At 43.6% G+C, this 21,724-nt stretch overlaps 1 protein-coding gene across 5 annotated transcripts in view; it reads left to right on the top strand.

The window, feature by feature from the left end:
* The window catches only part of ptpro (protein tyrosine phosphatase receptor type O), a 61,060-nt gene that overhangs the window by 27,059 nt on the left and 12,277 nt on the right, over positions 1-21,724 (top strand). The window contains exons 10-22 of one of the 5 annotated variants that reach the window (XM_027153901.2): positions 2,965-3,076; positions 3,857-4,020; positions 7,233-7,353; positions 8,392-8,525; positions 10,471-10,609; positions 10,819-10,939; positions 13,426-13,494; positions 16,451-16,534; positions 18,202-18,237; positions 18,576-18,657; positions 19,720-19,810; positions 21,059-21,135; positions 21,272-21,406. In XM_027153901.2, coding sequence (XP_027009702.2) covers positions 2,965-3,076; positions 3,857-4,020; positions 7,233-7,353; positions 8,392-8,525; positions 10,471-10,609; positions 10,819-10,939; positions 13,426-13,494; positions 16,451-16,534; positions 18,202-18,237; positions 18,576-18,657; positions 19,720-19,810; positions 21,059-21,135; positions 21,272-21,406 — 1,365 coding nt within the window. Of the gene's footprint in view, positions 1-2,964; positions 3,077-3,856; positions 4,110-7,232; positions 7,354-8,391; positions 8,526-10,470; positions 10,610-10,818; positions 10,940-13,425; positions 13,495-16,450; positions 16,535-18,201; positions 18,238-18,575; positions 18,658-19,719; positions 19,811-21,058; positions 21,136-21,271; positions 21,407-21,724 lie in introns of those variants that run through there. The other 4 variants (XM_027153903.2, XM_027153902.2, XM_027153907.2 and 1 more) reach the window with 4 other exon arrangements.

The following is a 21,724-nucleotide window of genomic DNA, read 5'->3' as shown; positions in this document are numbered from 1 at the left end:
ACGTTCACACCACAAGACTTAATGCTCAATTCGGATATTTTGCTCAGATCTGATTTTTTTTTGTTTGGCTGTTCACATTACCTTATAAAATGTGGCCTATATCAGATACCAGTGTGAACTGTTTGCTGTTTCGAATTGACCCACATGCGCAAAACGACCGATAACAATGACGTCACACGCAGCACGCCGTTGCGCTAAAAAGTTGGCGAGGTTATGGAGGAGATAATGTGATGTATTCAATGCAAACATTATGAGCTGGTTCACGTAACCACTTTATACAGTATAACACTCTTAACACACACACATGATACCAGTCACGTTTCTGTCACATTTTCGATGGCACAAAAAAAAAAAAAAAAGGTTTTCGCCGGCGACACTTTTTGCGCCGGCGAATACTTTTTTTTTTTTTTTGCGCGTGACACAAACGTGACTGGTAACTGGCGCATAATTGTGACGAATGTCGATGTAGATTGACGTAAAAGTCGCATCATATCCGACCTCGAGTGTTCACACTGTGGCCACATTGAAAAAAAAATCAGATTTGGGTCTGATTCAGGACCACATATGGAAGTGGCCCGGATCTGATTTGAAAAAAATTTGGCGGATTTGGGCCACTTTTACGGGGCTTTATTTGCAGCTATCTTACTACTGGTTGCTATAGTAACTACGTTTCACACTGAGTGGTGCAGGTAGCATTCTGAATAAATTTTCTCACAGCGTGTGCTCTTTGTCACGGATCACGTGCGCTCTAATGTACTCCCGTCGGTAGCCACTGTATCGAGTCTCTCCATATGAGTTGAACGTGACGTGACGTACGGCTGCGTACGGTGACCCATACTCAGAATTTATTCTCTGCATTTAACCCATCCAAAGTGCACACACACACACACAGCAGTGAACACACACACCGTGAACACACACCCAGAGCAGTGGGCAGCCATTTATGCTGCGGCGCCCGGGGGGTTCGAGTGAATTGCTCAAGGGCACCTCAGTCGTGGTATTGCCGGCCCGAGACTCGAACCCACAACCTTAGTGCTAGGAGTCAAACTCTCTAACCATTAGGCCACGCCTTCCCCCATATGTTCAACTTTGCTCAACTTTGTTGCGTCGTTGACGTGGACACGCCCACAACTCGTCACCAACTCGCAGTCACCAGCCGTCACTGAAAACGAACGATCTGTCGTATGTTTGAACGCAGCGTCGTGTAGAATTGCTCAATAGTCTGCAGTCAGTGCAATGAAAAGAAAATATTCTTTTGTCAGTTATGTTACATAGTAAAATGTTTAATAGTCCTGTATTACAAATCTGGAAAGTATTTTAAAGGCTTCATCGTGATTTTCTGAGCCCCAGAGCTGGTTAAAAAAGAAAAAAGAAAGATATTTATAAGCTAAACAAAACAAAGCACTTCGGTCGGTTCAGTCGTGCTCTTGTATCACTACGGTGCATTATGGATATCCTTGTAAGATCGTCCCTCTCGTCTCAAGTCGTCTCTCGTGCTAATACGCGTGTATCCCAGCGTGCAATTTTCTGTCTATAATTATTATACTCGTGCCTAATTGCAGGCTGCACACGCTGAATTGCTCTCATGCACATTTGGTGGTCGGGTAGCACGGAGGCGTTTATTGGCCCTGAACAGGAATTAAAGACTACTGAAGTAGGAACTCGGTCTGGACTCGTAATACTGTTAGGATGGGTTTTTAATCAGATTAGCAAACAAAGGAAACAAAGGAATTGTGACCAGATCGCACACAGTTTGTGTTAACCTTCATGAGCACCGTGCGCACATGGAGCAAACACTCCATCATTAAAGAACGTTACACAGACATTGTTTACGGCGGGTAATTCTGTGTTCGCTGGAATTACTTTCTGTTATACTGTAGCAGGTGAAAGATGGCACACAGAAACACGCAGTGGATTCACATCTAATCATTTTACCGGGTGTTGTAGCCTTCAACATTTACATTTACATTTACAGCATTTGGCAGACGCCCTTATCCAGAGCGACGTACATAAGTGCTTAAATCTGTAACATTGATGCTTGTTCACTAGGTTACATACTTAAGATACCATGAGTTTAAAACATTTGTTCAAAGTTACAATGAAAAAGTGTCAAACGTTGTTTTTGTTTTTTAAATGCAGAAGATAGGGAAAGAAGTGCTAGTTGAAGTGTTTCCTGAATAAGTAGGTCTTCAACCGTCGCTTGAAAATAACCAGTGACTCAGCTGTCCGGACCTCTAGGGGAAGTTCATTCCACCACCTTGGTGCCAGAACAGAGAAGAGTCTTGTAGTATACTTGCCTCTTACCCTGAGAGATGGTGGAACCAGTCGAGCAGTGCTGGTAGATCGGAGGTTGCGGGGTGCAGTGCGAGGAGTGATGAGGGCTTTGAGGTAAGAGGGAGCTGGTCCATTTTTGGCTTTGTAGGCCAGCATCAGTGTTTTGAATATGATGCGTGCAGCTACCAGAAGCCAGTGGAGGGATCGCAGCAGCGGTCATCCGTCTAGAACCTTCACGCACGCCGCAGTACGGATTCGCCGCTTTACGGCATCACGCATAATCCGCACTGCTGTGTTTGTTGTTGTGTCACACACCGACGGTACTGAAATCACACCTCCCTGTTTAAAAAAAAAATAAATAAAGCCACTGGAATGGAGACTTTGCTCTGAAAAGAAAAGAAAAAAAAAGTTTATAGTAAGCAGAAGTATAATATGTTTTCCGCCCGATTGTGAATGACCTCAAACCCAGTGAGCAGAGGTTGAAAATAAATCACACAGTGTGAGCCAATTTAAAGGACCTTTTTTTTTCTTTCTTTCTTTCTTTCTTTCTTTCTTTCTTTTTTGTATAAGCGCATCATCTAGTGAACCTTGGTGTTTTCAGAGTGAACACATGACTTAATACACAATGGATTTAGGACACACCCTTAGATCTGACTTTGTTTACGCTTCTTCTTCTTTCTCCTTTAACAGAGAGTGACCGATCTGTTGCCTGCATGGTACTACAACTTCAGGGTAACCATGGTGACCTGGGGTGACCCTCCGCTCAGCTGCTGTGATGGGTCCACTGTGAGCTTTATTACTGGTGAGTGAATACGGCACGACGTGTGTGTGTGTGTGTGTGTGTGTGTGTGTGTGTGTGTGTGTGTGTGTGTGTGTGTGTGTGTGTGTGTGACGTCTGAGCTGCACCTTAAACACGATGATAATGCATAAAAATGTGATATTTAGAGAGGGTGATGCTCTTTAAATTGTATGATTACAGAAATAGAGAAAAACCTTTTGCACTAATTACTACAATTCATGAAAGTGGTTTTCACACTGGGCAGAATCGCTGTGGTCGGAATCCGAGCGTTCGTTCCCAGCGGCACCACAGCGTCGTCACACTTACATTCATCTGACGTTATCGCAAAAAGTTCCCAGTCACTCACGTGTACACGTGGGTTGTGGAAACCAACGATGACGTCATCGGCTAAAACGCACACGAGCGCAGGTTACTTTTCTTCCCTGAACAACCGCAGAACTGAGTACGAGTAGCGTTCCCTTGAACGGAAATCTCGGGTTCGGTCCCGAGCTGCACTTCCTGCTCCACACCACATGTCCAGTATATGGACAAGGTGAAGGATTAAAATTACCCCTGAGTTCACATGAATAATAAACTGGACTGGACTAGGAACTCTGAAACCGTCTACAAGAAAGTCCCTACATCTGCAGAACGATGCTACAGATGTTTTACCGATGTCTGTTGTAGTGTCAGACAGAAGGATGTTGTCTAAGCTTTAGGTTTCAGACTAAACTGCCAGTGTGAAAACCTCTTTAACAGTCAGCTAGTCATTAACGAGAGAATGTGCTACAATTCCTCCCGCAGCTCCCGAGGCACCTCACATCTCGTCAGTGGATTACTCCCACGGCGTCCTGTACGTGCGCTGGACCTACGGCGATCTCTTCACAGATCTGTCTCACTCCAGAATGCTGCACTGGCAGGTGCTGGCTGAAGGAAAGAAAGGCTCCAGGAGACGTTTCTCTACAGACGTAAGGTTCTATAAGATACAGGAAGAAGATCCGCAGAGCTGAGACGCAGTAGCCAAATCAGATCGGACACATGAAATGACGCGGCCCCGGTTTGTGTTTTATACAAACTCGCTGATTAAATGGTTTTTCAAATGTCACGATCAATAACAAGTCTGATAGCGAGGCAGCGGACCTCCGATGGTCGCGTCCCGCCCCGATTGAACACCACCATTACCGTCAATTTACCTTAAACATCCTGTCGCGCTGCCGAGCCATTAGAGGGCCAGCGGTCATTGTGAAGCGAGCTGTGAACAGTAAGTCCCACACAGAGCATCCTTAGCCTTTTACTAGTGATGAGCTGTGCTATTTGCTACTGATTGCTTCCTTGGTGTCTTTTTTTGAGGTCTAATTAAAAAAGGCATGGAGAGGCTCTCATGCGCTCATATTAACCCACATGCACCGAACAAAGGGATTAATTAGATACTGCTAAATGTTTCCAGACAGAGATAGTTAGAGCGAGATGCTCATCTGCCCTCTAGACTTCCTGAACCAGTGCTGTTCTATAGCAACGTTAATTCTTTGTTCTTCTCCTCAGTACATCACATTTAGTCGTTTGCCAGAGCCACTAGCACCTGGCAGCTGAGGGCTACACTGATGTTGGACTGTCTGTGGGGATTAGTGATCGTTCAGCTACAGGAGCATTAGTGAGATCAGACACTGATGTTGGAGTGTGTCTGTGGGGATTAGTGATCGTTCAGCTACAGGAGCATTAGTGAGATCAGACACTGATGTTGGAGTGTGTCTGTGGGGATTAGTGATCGTTCAGCTACAGGAGCATTAGTGAGATCAGACACTGATGTTGGAGTGTGTCTGTGGGGATTAGTGATCGTTCAGCTACAGGAGCATTAGTGAGATCAGACACTGATGTTGGAGTGTGTCTGTGGGGATTAGTGATCATTCAGCTACTGGAACATTAGTGAGATCAGACTCTGATGTTGGAGTGTGTCTGTGGGGATTAGTGATCGTTCAGCTACAGGAGCATTAGTGAGATCAGGCACTGATGTTGGAGTGTGTCTGTGGGGATTAGTGATCATTCAGCTACAGGAGCATTAGTGAGATCAGACACTGATGTTGGAGTGCGTCTGTGGGGATTAGTGATCGTTCAGCTACAGGAGCATTAGTGAGATCAGACACTGATGTCGGAGTGTGTCTGTGGGGATTAGTGATCGTTCAGCTACAGGAGCATTAGTGAGATCAGACACTGATGTCGGGGTGTGTCTGTGGGGATTAGTGATCATTCAGCTACAGGAGCATTAGTGAGATCAGACACTGATGTCGGAGTGTGTCTGTGGGGATTAGTGATCATTCAGCTACAGGAGCATTAGTGAGATCAGACACTGATGTTGGAGTGTGTCTGTGGGGATTAGTGATCATTCAGCTACAGGAGCATTAATGAGATCAGACACTGATGTTGGAGTGCGTCTGTGGGGATTAGTGATCGTTCAGCTACAGGAGCATTAGTGAGATCAGACACTGATGTCGGAGTGTGTCTGTGGGGATTAGTGATCGTTCAGCTACAGGAGCATTAGTGAGATCAGACTCTGATGTCGGAGTGTGTCTGTGGGGATTAGTGATCATTCAGCTACAAGAGCATTAGTGAGATCAGACACTGATGTTGGAGTGTGTCTGTGGGGATTAGTGATCATTCAGCTACTGGAACATTAGTGAGATCAGACTCTGATGTTGGAGTGTGTCTGTGGGGATTAGTGATCATTCAGCTACTGGAACATTAGTGAGATCAGACTCTGATGTTGGAGTGTGTCTGTGGGGATTAGTGATCATTCAGCTACAGGAGCATAAGTGAGATCAGACACTGATGTTGGAGTGTGTCTGTGGGGATTAGTGATCATTCAGCTACAGGAGCATTAGTGAGATCAGACACTGATGTTGGAGTGTGTCTGTGGGGATTAGTGATCATTCAGCTACAGGAGCATTAGTGAGATCAGACACTGATGTCGGAGTGTGTCTGTGGGGATTAGTGATCATTCAGCTACAGGAGCATTAGTGAGATCAGACACTGATGTTGGAGTGCGTCTGTGGGGATTAGTGATCGTTCAGCTACAGGAGCATTAGTGAGATCAGACACTGATGTTGGAGTGTGTCTGTGGGGATTAGTGATCATTCAGCTACAGGAGCATTAGTGAGATCAGACACTGATGTCGGAGTGTGTCTGTGGGGATTAGTGATCATTCAGCTACAAGAACATTAGTGAGATCAGACACTGATGTTGGAGTGTGTCTGTGGGGATTAGTGATCATTCAGCTACAGGAGCATTAGTGAGATCAGACACTGATGTTGGAGTGTGTCTGTGGGGATTAGTGATCATTCAGCTACAGGAGCATTAGTGAGATCAGACACTGATGGTGTAAGAGTGAAGAGGTCTGGGGTTCAGTCGGTGTTCCAGTTCATCCCAAAGGTGTTCAGTGGGGTTGAGTCAGAGTCAGGGCTCTGTGCAGGACACTCCAGTTCTTCCACTCCAACATTAACACACCATGTCTACATGGAGCTCAGGGGCTTTGTGTACAGGGACATCGTCCTGCTGGAACAGAGTTTTAGTCTCTTAGTTGCAGTGAAGAGAAATTGTGATGTTACAGCATACAGAGACTTTCTGTAGAATTGTGCACATACTTTTGCTCATGTAACGTATATTCTCATCATATTAGTGGAATGGAAGTGGGGCTGTTTCACATGTAGCAGCTTCAACAGTTCAAATAATCTGCTGATCCACACTACAGGGCTATCATCAGTCTTGGGGTCAAAACCATCGAACAGATCAGATTTATTCTGTAACTGTAGCAACGGGGCAGGTGATAGTATAATAAAGTACATAGTGACATAGTGAAACTGCTGCACCTGAGAGACTGGTACACACACACCGTGTCCGGGTCACTGCTGAGAGGTGAATGATCCATCACCTAAACTGATATCTTGTCAGTGGTGGTATGATGCTAGTCTCTGGGGTGGAAGAGAGCTGACAAATAGGACATAGCAGCAGAAGGAATACAGTACGTAAGTTGTCAGGGCAACTTTATGGTAGCTGGGGCTTCAGTGTCATGTGATGTAAAGTTGATGCTAAATGAACACACACACACACATACACACACACACACGAGTGCATTAAACAGTCTCTGTGACCATGTTAGAGCTTTCAGTTCTGGTTTTTCTCTCCACAGGTGACACGCAACGTAATGAAGGCTGCACTTGTGCTTCCTCCTGGTGACATCTACAACCTGACAGTCACGGCTTGTACCGAACGCAGCCGCAACACCTCCATACCCCACATCCTCAAACTGGGTGAGTTTTTGACCTTTCGACATGGGGAGCCTGTGCCTATCTCAGGCGTCATCGGGCATCGAGGCAGGATACACCCTGGACGGAGTGCCAACCCATCACAGGGCACACACACACTCTCATTCACACACTACGGACAATTTTCCAGAGATGCCAATCAACCTACCATGCATGTCTTTGGACCGGGGGAGGAAACCGGAGTACCCGGAGGAAACCCCCGAGGCACGGGGAGAACATGCAAACTCCACACACACAAGGCGGAGGCGGGAATTGAACCCCCAACCCTGGAGGTGTGAGGCGAACGTGCTAACCACTAAGCCACCGTGCCTCCCCTTTCGACCTGTTTGACTCTCCCAGCGATTTTATATATTTTATATATTTGTCTTAAATGAATGAAGACATATTGTGTTATATACATAATTATATAATAACTTCCCTCGTAAAGCGTTTGTCTTTCTGTAGCTTGAACGAAGTCTTAAATGTTTCAGATGAGAGCAGTATAATAATAATAATACAGACGAAGCTTTCTCTTACTAGATTATTAGTTTTTGTTATCAGAAACTTTATTATTAAAAGAAGGTCATCCCAATAACATCGAGATTGTAAAGAGCCTGTAATAATGTTGTAGTAATCACCCAGATGCAGTGTGTGCAATGTATGCGTGTGTGTGTGTGTGTGTGTGTGTGTGTGTGTGTGTGTGTGTGTGTGTGTGTGTTCTCTTCATGGCTTCTGGGATTTCCTCCAGGTTTCCTACCCAGACCAAAATGTGTGTTGTAGGCTGATTGGCTTCTCTAAATTTTCTGTAGTGTGTGAGTGTGTGTAATTGTGCCCTGTGACGTGTCCAGTGTGTCTCCCACCTTGTCCCCCATGTCCCCTGGGATAGACTCCAGGCTTCCTCTTACCCTGTATAGGTAGTATAAGTGGTGGATGGAAACCTAAGTCCTAACCTGAGAGATACAAGACATGAAACGGTCCTGAAAGCGATTTTTATAAACTACACTCTGGACTTAAGATAAGTTAAGATATATTTCTTCCTTACAGATCCAGCACCTCCCAAGTCCCTGTACGCCATCAACGCTACTCACTCCGCCGTCACGTTGCTGTGGAGCGAGGAGGGAGTGGTGGACTTCTACCAAGTCAGCTGCAGGCAACTCGGACACATGACACAACTCAAGGTAGGAAGTCATTACATGCTAGTGAGATGTTCTGCAGTTATATGCAGTGCCGCAGGGATGACGTATTATTTTTAAAACACCATCAGGCTATAAACGAACTACACCACGGTCACATGATCAGGACCCACTGCTCTTTTTGTGGATGAACATATATGAATGAAAAGGTGGATTTGGAATAGTTATTAGTACAAGCACAGCAAGGTGTTTTTTTTTGTTGTTGTTAAGCGCGATGATATTTGTATATACCGTATTTTCCGCACCATAAGGCGCACCGGATTATAAGGCGCAGTCTCAATTACAGGGTCTATTTCTCTACTTAACCCATACATAAGGCGCACCGTATTATAAGGCGCATGCTAAAACATACGGTCTACAAAAAAAGTAACAGAAGCAAAACAGTGAGTTTAGTTGAACTTTATTCTACTATTTAACAATACACACACACACACACATTATTTTTTAATCAATCTTCTCCCACAAATCCATCAAAGTCCTTATCTGCTGTGTCTGAATTGAACAGTTGAGCAATTTCGCCATCAAACATGCCGGGATCCCTCTCATCTTGTTGGAGTCAGTCTCGTTGCCAGGCGGCTGTTCAGCAATGATGCCGGCTTTGGCGAAAGCTCAGACAACAGTTAAAGCAGATACCTGTCCAGCGGTTGGAGCGGTTGTGCCTCGTAAGCATGTCTCTTCACTGGTGCCATTTTCGGGGGTCCTTAGACAAACAAATGTTGTTTTGCAACATACCGGTAGTTATACCTACTGGAGGCGGTAAGCGTACGTACTGTACGTATTACATAATGTTCTCTAATTGGTTTATCGCTGCCAGCGTATGTAGTGTACGTATTATGTCCCTGTGTCAGCGGGAAATGGTCCGACAGTCAATCAAGCGGAGCGCTTACCAAAGTCGCACAACATTTTTACAGATTATGGAACTCAGGGCCGATTATTGAGAAAATGTAAGGCTCTTAGGTGCGCCTTATAGTGCGGAAAATACGGTTATGTTTAATGCCCCTGGCGACCAGATGAAGTCATTTTCAGGTTTCAGGACTCAATGCTGCAGCACTCACTCTGTTGTGCCCAATCTGACCCACAGCTGTGCTTTTCCTTACTGTGTTAATGAAGCTGGTACCGTGGAACAGTGCCAGCGAGCGTGCTCATGAACATGGAGAGCAAGGTGTTGTGATTTGCAGGCACACAAAGCTATTCACCATGAGAGAGCAGTGGATGGAGGGAGCAGAGAAACTTCCAGTCACTAACATTGTGTCCATGTGTTCTGCAATGACGCACACACTGACTTTCAGGCGAGAATAATAAGACACGTGTTCCCATGGCTACCATTGGTCCCGCTCAACCCGTCCCCTCGATCACATTCACAGTGAATTGGCCAAAATGGTGGAGATGACAGAACTCGGAGTCATAAAATGAAGCATGAGAAGTGTTAAGTGTGACATGATTGTGGGTGGTTTAGGACCCTAAAGTGCTGGACACTGATCCTCCAGGGAGACGTAGAAAAGCATTTAAACTCCGTATTAGGTCTTGTGAGGATGACTCCACAGTTGTGCCTTGGCAGTGCACTCTGTTGACTCTTGCGCCCACTCGACTCAATCAGCACAGAGCCATCTGCTTGAGATGTTACTCTGACTCTCACCGAGTCCTGTTAGAGATGATGCACGGCTACGCTCGTCAGCTTTAGCTCTCGTCATCTAGCAGTTTACTTCACATACACATTTTTGGATACCAAAATTTTCACTGTAATCGTCTGTATATTTCCTGAACCCACCGCACTGCTGTACTTTGAACACGACGTAAGCACTCCATCACAGATTACTCACACACTCTATAGCAAAAAGGATGCGTTCTCCTGAACATCACACCCATACGTGTCGTTCACACACAGGCTGGGGATCTCAGGGTTAATTATCTTGGTGTCGTTCACACACAGGCTGCCGAGCCCCAGACTGCCCACTCCCATGTGTTAACGGTGAACAACCTGCAGGCCTCCACCTCCTACAACTGCAGCGTGATCAGTTACAGCTACAGCACACCCAGCGAGCCTGCCTACATTACCATCAGCACCCTGGGTAACTCCTCCTCCTTTTTCTCTTCCTCCTCCTCATTCCTCTCCTCTTCATCCTCCTCCTTCTTTTCTGTTCCTCCCATTTTTTCCCCTCCTCCTCCTCCTCCTCGTTCTCCTCGTCCTTCACACGTCTCACTCATGTCAAATAAATATTAACGCTTTAGAATAGCGCTAGCTTCAAATTGACAGTAACCGCGAGACGTCTGTGTGTAGCTCATGAGATGAATCCCAGCGTAGCTGCTATCTCAGCCCTGGCGGTGCTCAGTGTGCTGCTCATCAGCCTGCTCGTGCTCTTTCTACTGGTGCTGCGCAAAAAACACATGCAGATGACCAGGTAAGATCTCAACCACACACTGCCACTACGGCGTTACCGTGTAATTACAGCGCAGCTCGTCCACGGCTCCACCGTCGACACCTGAGATCACAAGAAGAACGGATTTCATTTAATTACACGGCAGGACGTGACTGCATACTGTTGTGGTATAGAATTATGATCATATGTTCACCTCTGGGAACAACAATATAGTCACAAAGCTAAAGCTACACGACAGTTTTATTTTGTTGCTCAGTTTTTTCCCCTGTCAGTCTGTTATGCCCAGTCTGTGCCATCAGGTTATCTGTAGCCAAATGACCGCTCATCGGCGTCTCTACCGAGTGCCGTGGCTGCACGTAATCCTCTACATCTGGGAATCATGCTGCCTTTATGTGCTATCAGAATGATCCTTCATCCCCCTTTTTAATGTACATATTACTTCTAAAGCCCTATTCGGATGGGACTAGTTTGACGTGGGGACGTGGGGGTAAAGTAATTATTACCAGAGCTTCTCTGTGATTTTAGTCCCGTCCGAATGCGCCATCTCGGTAATCATTACGGACATGTCAGTAAAGATTATGGCGACTTTTACCTTCTGTAAAAAAATTACCTCAGGTAATACTAATCCCGTCCGAATAGACCCGCTGTAAATATGTACGGTAAAATTCCGTCATTTCCTGTTCAAAAGTAGTTTTTGGCGCGTTTTCAATCATGGAGGCGCTTGAAACAGGAAGCAACGTCATACGCACATGACGACAAGGAGGTTACTGTGGTGCGTAAAGCAAGTTACCCCTCCCACTTCTGTTAGTTTTACTGATATGTCTTGTCCCGTGCGAATTGGCCAATTAATATTACAGATGTCCTGAGGTAAAATTGCATTACTCAACGTCCCCATGTAGAACTAATCCCGTCCGAATAGTGCTTAATTCTACTTCTCTTTTAATTTGACTTTCCCTGCGACACTATCATGCATATTGCTCAGATAGTTATCCAATAAATGTGACCAAAATGGCAAGCGCTAGCAATTAGCTGCAGTTTCACTGTGAAACTAAATGAAAAATGAACAAAAGCCTGTTATTCAGTACAGAAAGCGTCCTCTTGTCCACCGTGCTAAAAGCGTAGGACTCCTAAAATAAGCAACCTGTTAACGAATTATATACGCAGTCACGTCCGAGTCGCTTTCCTGTTAAATGATTCAGAAATTTTCTTTGTAATGTAGTCAAACATAAAAGTCTAAAGAGTCAGTTTTCCTGCATAGAGTAAATTTTACTGCATAAAGAGTCAATTTCACTGAATAATGAGTCGATTTTACTAAATACTGACTCAGTTTTCACTGAATAAAGAGTCGATTTTTAACTAAATAATGACTCAGTTTTTATTGAATAAAAAGTCGGTGTCACTGAATAGAATCAATTTCACTGCATAGTCAATTTTTACAAAATAATGACTCACTTTTCATTGAATAAAAAGTCAGTGTCACTGCGCAAGGAGTCAGTGTGTTTCAGTGTGTAAAGAGTCAGTTTCACCACGCAATGAATCAGTTTCACTGCGTAAGGAGTCAATTTCATTTCTTAGAGTCAATTTCACTGAATAATGAGTCAATTTTACTAAATAATGACTCACTTTTCATTGAATAAAAAGTCAGTGTCACTGCGTCAAGGACAAGGAGTCAGTTTCAGTGTGTAAATAGTCAGTTTCAGTGTGTAAGGAGTCAGTTTCACTGCGTAAGGAGTCAGTTTCAGTGTGTAAAGAGTCAGTTTCAGTGTGTAAGGAGTCAGTTTCACTGCGTAAGGAGTCAGTTTCAGTGTGTAAAGAGTCAGTTTCAGTGTGTAAGGAGTCAGTTTCACTGTGTAAGGAGTCAGTTTCAGTGTGTAAGGAGTAGGTTTCACTGTGTAAGGAGTCAGTTTCACTGTGTAAGGAGTCAGTTTCACTGTGTAAGGAGTCAGTTTCAGTGTGTAAGGAGTCAGTTTCAGTGTGTAAAGAGTCAGTTTCACTGCGTAAGGAGTCAGTTTCATTGAATAGAAAGTCAGTTTCACTGTGTAAAGTGTCAGTTTCACTGTGTAAAGAGTCAGTTTCAGTGTGTAAAGAGTCAGTTTCACTGTGTAAAGAGTCAGTTTCACTGTGTAAAGAGTCAGTTTCACTGTGTAAAGAGTCAGTTTCAGTGTGTAAAGAGTCAGTTTCACTGTGTAAAGAGTCAGTTTCACTGCGTTAGGAGTCAGTTTCACTGCGTAAGGAGTCAGTTTCACTGCGTAAGGAGTCAGTTTCAGTGTGTAAAGAGTCAGTTTCACTGCGTAAGGAGTCAGTTTCAGTGTGTAAAGAGTCAGTTTCACTGTGTAAAGAGTCAGTTTCACAGAATAAAAAGATTTGTGTAGCCCTGTGCATCATATGTACTCAGTATGTCAGTACTGTTGTATTGTGTCTGCTTAGTTTTACCTGAATAAAAGATTCACAATGAATTGTTAAAGCCGTGTTTGCGTGTTTGACACTGATGTTTGACTTTATTTCAGGGAATGCGGGGCAGAAACCTTCGTCAACTTCGCCTCTTTTGAGCGTGATGGGAAACTTCCTTACAACTGGTAGGAGTTCTGAAGTATTTTCTGACGTTGCAGTAAAGTTCACAATGTCAGCATGCTAGAAATAAAAGATGTCAGTAACCACTAGCCCCACACACACACACACACACACGCACACACACACACGCACACGCACACGCACACAGCCCAGCAAGAACAGCATGTACAGGATGGAAAGGATTCTAGTCTGATGCTTAACTTTAAATGTGTGTGGATTTATTTTTAGCATCACACAAGACACTCAGAGTTTCACTTAAAAGGTCCTTAACCCTTAAAGCTCCCTTATAAGAATTGACAGTAACAGTTTCCAGATAAGAGCTTCTTCCTACAATATATTTATAGTCATAGCTGAGTATTTTAACTCTCAAATCTGATGTATAAGTGGAATAACACACTCCAGACTGTGCTGTTACACAAAAATATAATACGCCGGCCGTGTCTTATCTTATTCTTTAAACTCTGAAACGTTAAAGAAGCTTTTTTTCCATCCAAAAGTATCGGCACCCTTACAACTGAGCACTGAGACTCCTGTAATATGTCACACATTTTGCTTAGGGCCAGTTCACATCACAAGCACTTCACACGTGGGTTTCTTTTTCCCCCCCCGAGAAGTAGTAACTTTACACAAAAGTAGAAAATCACATTTTCAAGCAACCACATGGCTTTATGCCCCCCCCCCACACACACAGTGTCCTCAAGAATTATTGGCACCCTTTATGAAAATAAACTAAATAAATGAAACTAAATCAAATAAATACATAAAAAAAGAACAGAAGTCAAATCAAGAAGCTTCTATTGTCCTTTCAGCCATATATGAATAACGAGACAACGTTTCTCCAGTAAAGTGATATTTTGAGCTCTAACATCCAGATTTTTTTCATCCAAAAGTATCGGCACCCTTAGCGTCACTGCCCCGTGCAGAACATTTTAAACTCCTTCATTTGTACATGGACTAGCTTTTCAGTACGCTTCTCAACTGAAGACTCTAGACCGAGAACGTTCTCTTTATTGATCCGGAAGCACGTTCACTTCATCGTGACGTCAGATTTATTATCAACCTGTGCTAATGGATACAAGAGATGTACATGGTTAAAGAGAAAGTAAACAAAACAAGGTTTATTTTTTTCTAATAGAAGATTAAACCATGATTCTTAATAACGACAGATTTTTATTCGGGGTGTCAATAATTTTAAGAGAAAATAGTATTTTAATAGTAGAAATAATCATAATAATAACAATAATAATAACAACAACAACAACAATAATAATTGTTGTTGTTGTTGTTATTATTATTATTGTTATTATTATTATATAATTTATTTTTCTTTCCCACCACAGTACTTCTAGAGGACCCTGTATGTGTGTGTTTAATGAGGAGATCTATGTGTAACACACTGTACATGTCGGAGGGTAGGGTTTGCATTTATTATATTCCACATGAAACTATTTGACATCTTTTCAGGACGTACTACAAAACCAGACAGACAGACAGGCGGCAGCCGTAGACTCCGTCAGTAAAGCCGCTTGTGCGTGGAGTTTTATTGCAGGTGGTAACAGCTGCACAGAGAAACCTGTAGTTAATCATGGTGTTATACTCTCGCCATTAACACACGTGCTGAGTGATCTGATATGAAGTGGACAACCTTGAGAGGAACCAGACTCAAAGGGACGCCATCCTCATCTGGGTCATCACACGAGCCGAAAACTACACAATCATGAGAATTCTCGATCACTAGGTTATCAGATAAAGATGATGCCTGTGGTTAGACCTTAGAGCTTCCTGTAGTTTCTCTCATACGTTTCATTAGCAGACCACGTGATTAAAGCGTCCGATGCAGCTTGTACAGGTAAAGGAGGCAGGATTCAGAGGACATTTCTGCCTGAAAAAACACACAGTGAAAGGCTGGTGTAATAAATACGTATGACACGCTTCCTCCAGCAGAGCTTCGATTTCCTCTTGTGATCGGATCACTCCAGACAGGTGTTAATAAAAGGTGTGAACTGAAACTACCTAACCTAGTGGAACGGGGGGTGGGTGCACATCATTCACCATCGACTAGGGAAAAGCTTGGTGTCCCAGCTGCGACAACACAACCCTTCTAACACTCATACACTGTACGTTAGAATACATAGTGCATAGTGTAAGTGTGTAGTGTGTCATTTGGGACACGGCTTATGCATATTTTTTAAATAATGTTTTCAGAGTCTCTGTGAAATCAAACAACAAATGAATATTGAAGAGGCACACACACACACACACACACACACACACACACACACAGACACACACACAGATGGTTTTAGAGAGTGTGTTCCATGCCATACACTTGAGATTAATATAACAGCTTAAAGACAGTCAGTTAAGGCAGATTTTGACCAATCATCTCATTTAAAAAACAAAAACAAACACCAAACCATTGCCATCGTAATGAAGTGTGTCTTGTACAATATTTATGTAAATGTCTTCGATTTGTCTGCTGCTCTAGTGATCATTAATGTTCTTGTCTTAAGCGTGAGGTACAGCAGGGTGGCCCAGAGTAGCCCACTGTCTTGTGGTACATCAAAATCCTTTTCCATGACAATACACTATGATGTTATATATATATAGATAAAGATCTATTTTAATCTCAGCTGTCGCATAGAAAGAAAGATGTCTGCAGTTTTCTTTTGCAAAATGAGCATTAAAGTCTAAAGTCTGCTGTCATGCATCATTTGATCACACGCCCATAAATGCAATTGATAAGCTAATGACACTGTGGACTGCATGAGGCATTAATTAACCCTGTATGAAGCACTAATTAAGTACGTCTCAGTCATCACTGTCTGTCACTATTACTAATGAAGCACCATGTTTTGTCCCCAACTTTTTGCCCTTGGTGTTTGTCTGTGTTTTTTTTTTTTTTTTTCCTTTGTTTTTTTTTATTATTATTTTTTATTTATTTTATTTGAACCCCTTCAGGCGAAGGAGCCTCTTTGCCTTCCTTACTCTTCTGCCATCCTGCCTTTGGACTGACTATCTTTTGGCTTTTTATATTAATCCATGGTAAGTAAAGCCCTGACAGCCAGATGCTGCATCATGGAGGCATGTGTGAGATGGTGCACGGCCATAGACACAGCTACAGCTCGCTCGCTCGCTCACTTACTCACTCACTCACTCATGGTCATTAATCTTAGTGAGGACATTCATTCCTTTAATAACTGTCCTTAACCTTCATGTCCTGGTGAAGATTGCAATATGTAAAAACTTTGTATATAAACTATATGGCTAAAGGTTTGTGCACCCCTGTCAATCACACCCGTATGTCTTTGTTGGACATCTCATTCAGCTACAGGAGCATTAGGGAGATCAGACACTGATGTTGGAGTGTGTGTGTGGGGATTAGTGATCATTCAGCTACAGGAGCATTAGGGAGATCAGACACTGATGTTGGAGTGTGTGTGTGTGGGGGGGGATTAGTGATCATTCAGCTACAGGAGCATTAGGGAGATCAGACACTGATGTTGGAGTGTGTGTGTGGGGGGGGATTAGTGATCATTCAGCTACAGGAGCATTAGTGAGATCAGACACTGATGTTGGAGTGTGTGTGTGGGGGGGGATTAGTGATCATTCAGCTACAGGAGCATTAGTGAGATCAGACACTGATGTTGGAGTGTGTCTGTGGGGATTAGTGATCATTCAGCTACAGGAGCATTAGTGAGATCAGACACTGATGTTGGAGTGTGTCTGTGGGGATTAGTGATCATTCAGCTACAGGAGCATTAGTGAGATCAGACACTGATGTTGGGGTTCAGTCTGTGTTCCAGTTCATCCCAAAGGTGTTCAGTGGGGTTGAGTCAGAGTCAGGGCTCAGTGAAGGACATTCGAGTTCTTCCACTCCAACATTAACACACCAAGTCTTCATGGAGCTCAGGGGCTTTGTGTACAGGGACATCGTCCTGCCGGAGTCTCTTAGTTCCACTGAAGGGAAAATTGTAGTGTTAAACACAGACAAATGTGTGCTTCAGGCTTTGTGGGCCGAAGACCTACATATGGGTGTGATAGTCAGGGGTGCATATACTTTTTGGCTATATAGTACGTTAAAAGTTTATTGTTCATTGTTTTTAGTAGTAATAATAATAATCATAACAATAAACAAAACAATATAAGTATAGCAATGCGACGTAATTCAGCCAAAATATGTCGCTAAATAGTGAACAGAACATGAAGGTTAAAGGTCAGACATAGATTCACACTGTCTGAGATTCACGCTCTGTCTATGGTTGCATCTTAGAGCACAAAGGCTTGACAATAATCCCACCATAGCGATAAGAGTAAACGGCATGGATCTAATCAAACTAGCATGAAACTAACCGTAGAGCGGCGGGGGGTGGGGGGGTGGGGGTGGGACTCTGGATGACTAAACCATACTAGCAACAGATAGCTAGTCATCGTAGTTGTAGGATTATTATTATTATTATTTGTTTGTTTTGCATGTGTTTGCATTCTGTGTATAATCTGTATGTACAGAAGATAAAGTGAATGAATTCTCTGGAAATAAGTATTTATTGCCTCAGCTTGATGGAGGAATGCATGCTTCCCGAGAAATCTGTAGAGGGGTCGGGCTCCATGCGTATCTGATGAGGGTGGGAGATCAGATTTATGAAATAGTTGTTGTTTTTGTAATAAATAAAGCAAGGCGCACCTCAGTAAAGACTTTTTTGTACCTGTAGGAGCAAGACTGCTCTAAAGAAAAGGAAGCTAACAAGGTAACACTAACTGTGTGCTGTCTGTGTGTTATATGTGCTGTATGTCTGTGTGACGCACGTGTGTTTTTCTGCTTGAGATATAAGCCAGCTTAACTCGAGCCACCTAACGCTCCATATTCAGAGTGCTTTAGTTCACAGGAACTGCTTTTGTGTGTAAGACAATGCATGGCCTAGTTAGGGAAACTGTGTATTAAATTAGGGATGAATTATTAATATGAAACAGCCACATTCTGGTTTTGACACGGAAGGGTGTTATGTTTGTAACTGCTGGTTCTGGATGTGGGATGGTAAGAAAGTGTATTTACCGTGGAGGGTAACTGTTCTTCGTCTGTGTGCAGCCCCGTGCAGCTGGATGACTTCGAGGCCTACATCAAAGACATGGGCAAAGACTCGGCCTATAAGTTCTCCCTGCAGTTTGAAGTAAGGAAGCAGATTTCCTGTAAACATTTTGTATGTTGGACACGTGACACATTATTACAACAGGACACGTATTTGGATCGGGATGTTTTATCAAAAATGTCAACAGTAAAATCACAAGAGCAGCAAGAGGGACAGGGAGAAGAGGGGGCAGGGGTAGTGAAGAGGGACAGGGGTAGCGAAGAGGGACTGGGGTAGTGAAAAGGGACAGGGGTAGTAAAGAGGGACGGGGTAGTGAAGAGAAACATGGGTAGTAAAGAGGGACGGGGGTAGTGAAGTGGGACAGGGGTAGTAAAGAGGGATGTGGGTAGTGAAGAACAGGGGTAATGAAGAGAAACAGGGATAGTGAAGAGGGACAGGGGTAGTGAAGAGGGACGGGGTAGTAAAGAGGGACAGGGGTAGGGAAGAGGAACAGGGGTAGTGAAGAGGAACAGGAGTAGTGAAGAGGGGCAGGGACAGGGGTAGTGAAGAGGAACAGGAGTAGTGAAGAGGGGCAGGGGTAGTGAAGAGGAACAGGGGTAGTGAAGAGGAACAGGAGTAGTGAAGAGGGGCAGGGACAGGGGTAGTGAAGAGGAACAGGAGTAGTGAAGAGGGGCAGGGGTAGTGAAGAGGTATAGAAGAAGTGATTGTCTTTCATGTCTAGAGGATGGTAAAGGATTCCTTTGGTGCGAGACTAAATACAGCAAGCAGCAGCAGCTGAACATCTGATTTAATATCTAATATATTTTAGTATAAAGCTGTATTTCACACTCCAGTCCATTCCTCACCCTGCAGTCACCTGCTGCTCCCTCTAAACAGATCAGCTTACTGCAGTGTGGGGAGACAGCAGAGCTAAAGTGTGTGTGTGTGTGTGTGTGTGTGTGTGTGTGTGTGTGTGTGTGTGTGTGTGTGTGTGTGTGTGTGTGTGTGTGTGTGTGTGTGTGTGTGTTGTGGTGAAAACATTGACCTGCACCTTTCTCACTGGAGGACAGAGACAAACAGCAACATGGGGGAAACTGACAGAGAACAGGGCTGTTTGGTTTAGTCATTTACACGTCTCACGTGTCTCATGTTATCTTATTATAGGAGCTGAAGAGTGTTGGTCTGGACCTTTCACATGATGCTGCAGATCTGCCTGTAAACAGACCCAAGAACCGTTACACCAACATCTTACCCTGTAAGTGTTCATCTATCAACTCTAGACTCAGAGATACACACACATGCGCACACACGCACACGCACGCACACACACACATACACACACACACACACACACACACACACACACACACACACACACACACACACACACACATACACACACATACATACACACACACACACACACACATATATACACAAACACACACACACACACATACACACACATACACACACACATACATACACACACACACACACACACACACACACATATATACACAAACACACACACACACACACATACATACACACACACACACACACACACATATATACACAAACACACACACAACAGACACACACAACAACACAACATACACAGACATACAAACACAACACACACAAAAACAAACACACAACGACACACACACACACTCACTCAACAGACACACAAAAACAAACACACACACAACAGACACACACACACAAACACACTCCCAAAACACCCACAAACACACACACACACACACAACAAACACACACACACACACACAGAAAACACAAACAGACAACACACACAACATACACACACAACACACACACAACAGACACACACACACACACACATAACACAAACACACACAAACACACACACAACACACACACACACACACCACACACACAGAGACACACACACACACAACACACACACAGAGATACACAAACCACACACACACACACACACACACACACACACACATACACACACATGTATACATACACACACACACACACACACACACACACACACATACATACACACACACACATTCACACACATATACACACACACACACATACACACACACACACACACACACACATTCACATACACACATATATACACAAACACACACACATACATACACACACATACACACACACACACATACATACACACACACACACACACACATATTCACACACACACACACATTCACACACACATACATATATACACACACAAATACACACACACACAAACACGCACACATACATACACACACACATTCACACACACACACACACACATACATACACACATACATACACACAAACACGCACACACATATACACACACACACACACACACACACACAGAAGACAGGTGGCAAGTAACAGCTGTCACTATTCTCCAGTTTGTCTGCTTTGTTTATTGTTCACACTGTAGTTTTGCTAACAAATCGCTTTTCTCAAACAGACGACTTCAGCCGTGTAAAGCTGATCTCTATGCACAACGACGAAGGCGCCGATTACATCAACGCCAACTACATTCCAGTGAGTATTCACACAGCACGTGGCCTGGAAAACTTAAAAATATAAATGGGGGAAAAAGAAACTTTGGTTACTTGACAAGAAGTGAACACTATAATTAGAAACCTGTTATTTCTCCACTGTGGCTCCCTGACAACAGGGCTACAAGTCAGCTCGCGAGTACATCGCCACACAGGGGCCTCTCCCGGAGACGCGCAACGATTTCTGGAAGATGGTGATGCAGCAAAACTCGCACGTCATCGTCATGCTGACTCAGTGCAACGAGCGCCGCAGGGTCAGTGATTATACACAACAGAAAATGTCATCAGTTCTAGTCTTATTGTGTTGAACTTCATTCTTGAGGTTATTCTCCAACCATCTGGAGATTTCTCTCCTTAAAGCACATTACTATTGTGCAAAACAAACAATAAATAAATGCTGTTATTATAATGTACCATAACTGCAGAAATATCTTGAATATCGTGCGATTTATGTAGGAATTCCTATTACAACATTACACCAAACCAAACAGAAGATTATTAAATGTATTTAATAGGCATCGATCAGAGCTGTTAGTCATTCCTCAAGCTAGAACCCAGTGCACAAAAGGTGT

Source organism: Tachysurus fulvidraco, chromosome 19 (genome assembly GCF_022655615.1).
Source record: "Tachysurus fulvidraco isolate hzauxx_2018 chromosome 19, HZAU_PFXX_2.0, whole genome shotgun sequence".
In the NCBI taxonomy this organism is placed as follows: Eukaryota; Metazoa; Chordata; class Actinopteri; order Siluriformes; family Bagridae; genus Tachysurus; species Tachysurus fulvidraco.
The sequence above is the reverse complement of the archived record's forward strand: the minus strand, read 5'-3'. Positions and strand labels throughout refer to the sequence as shown.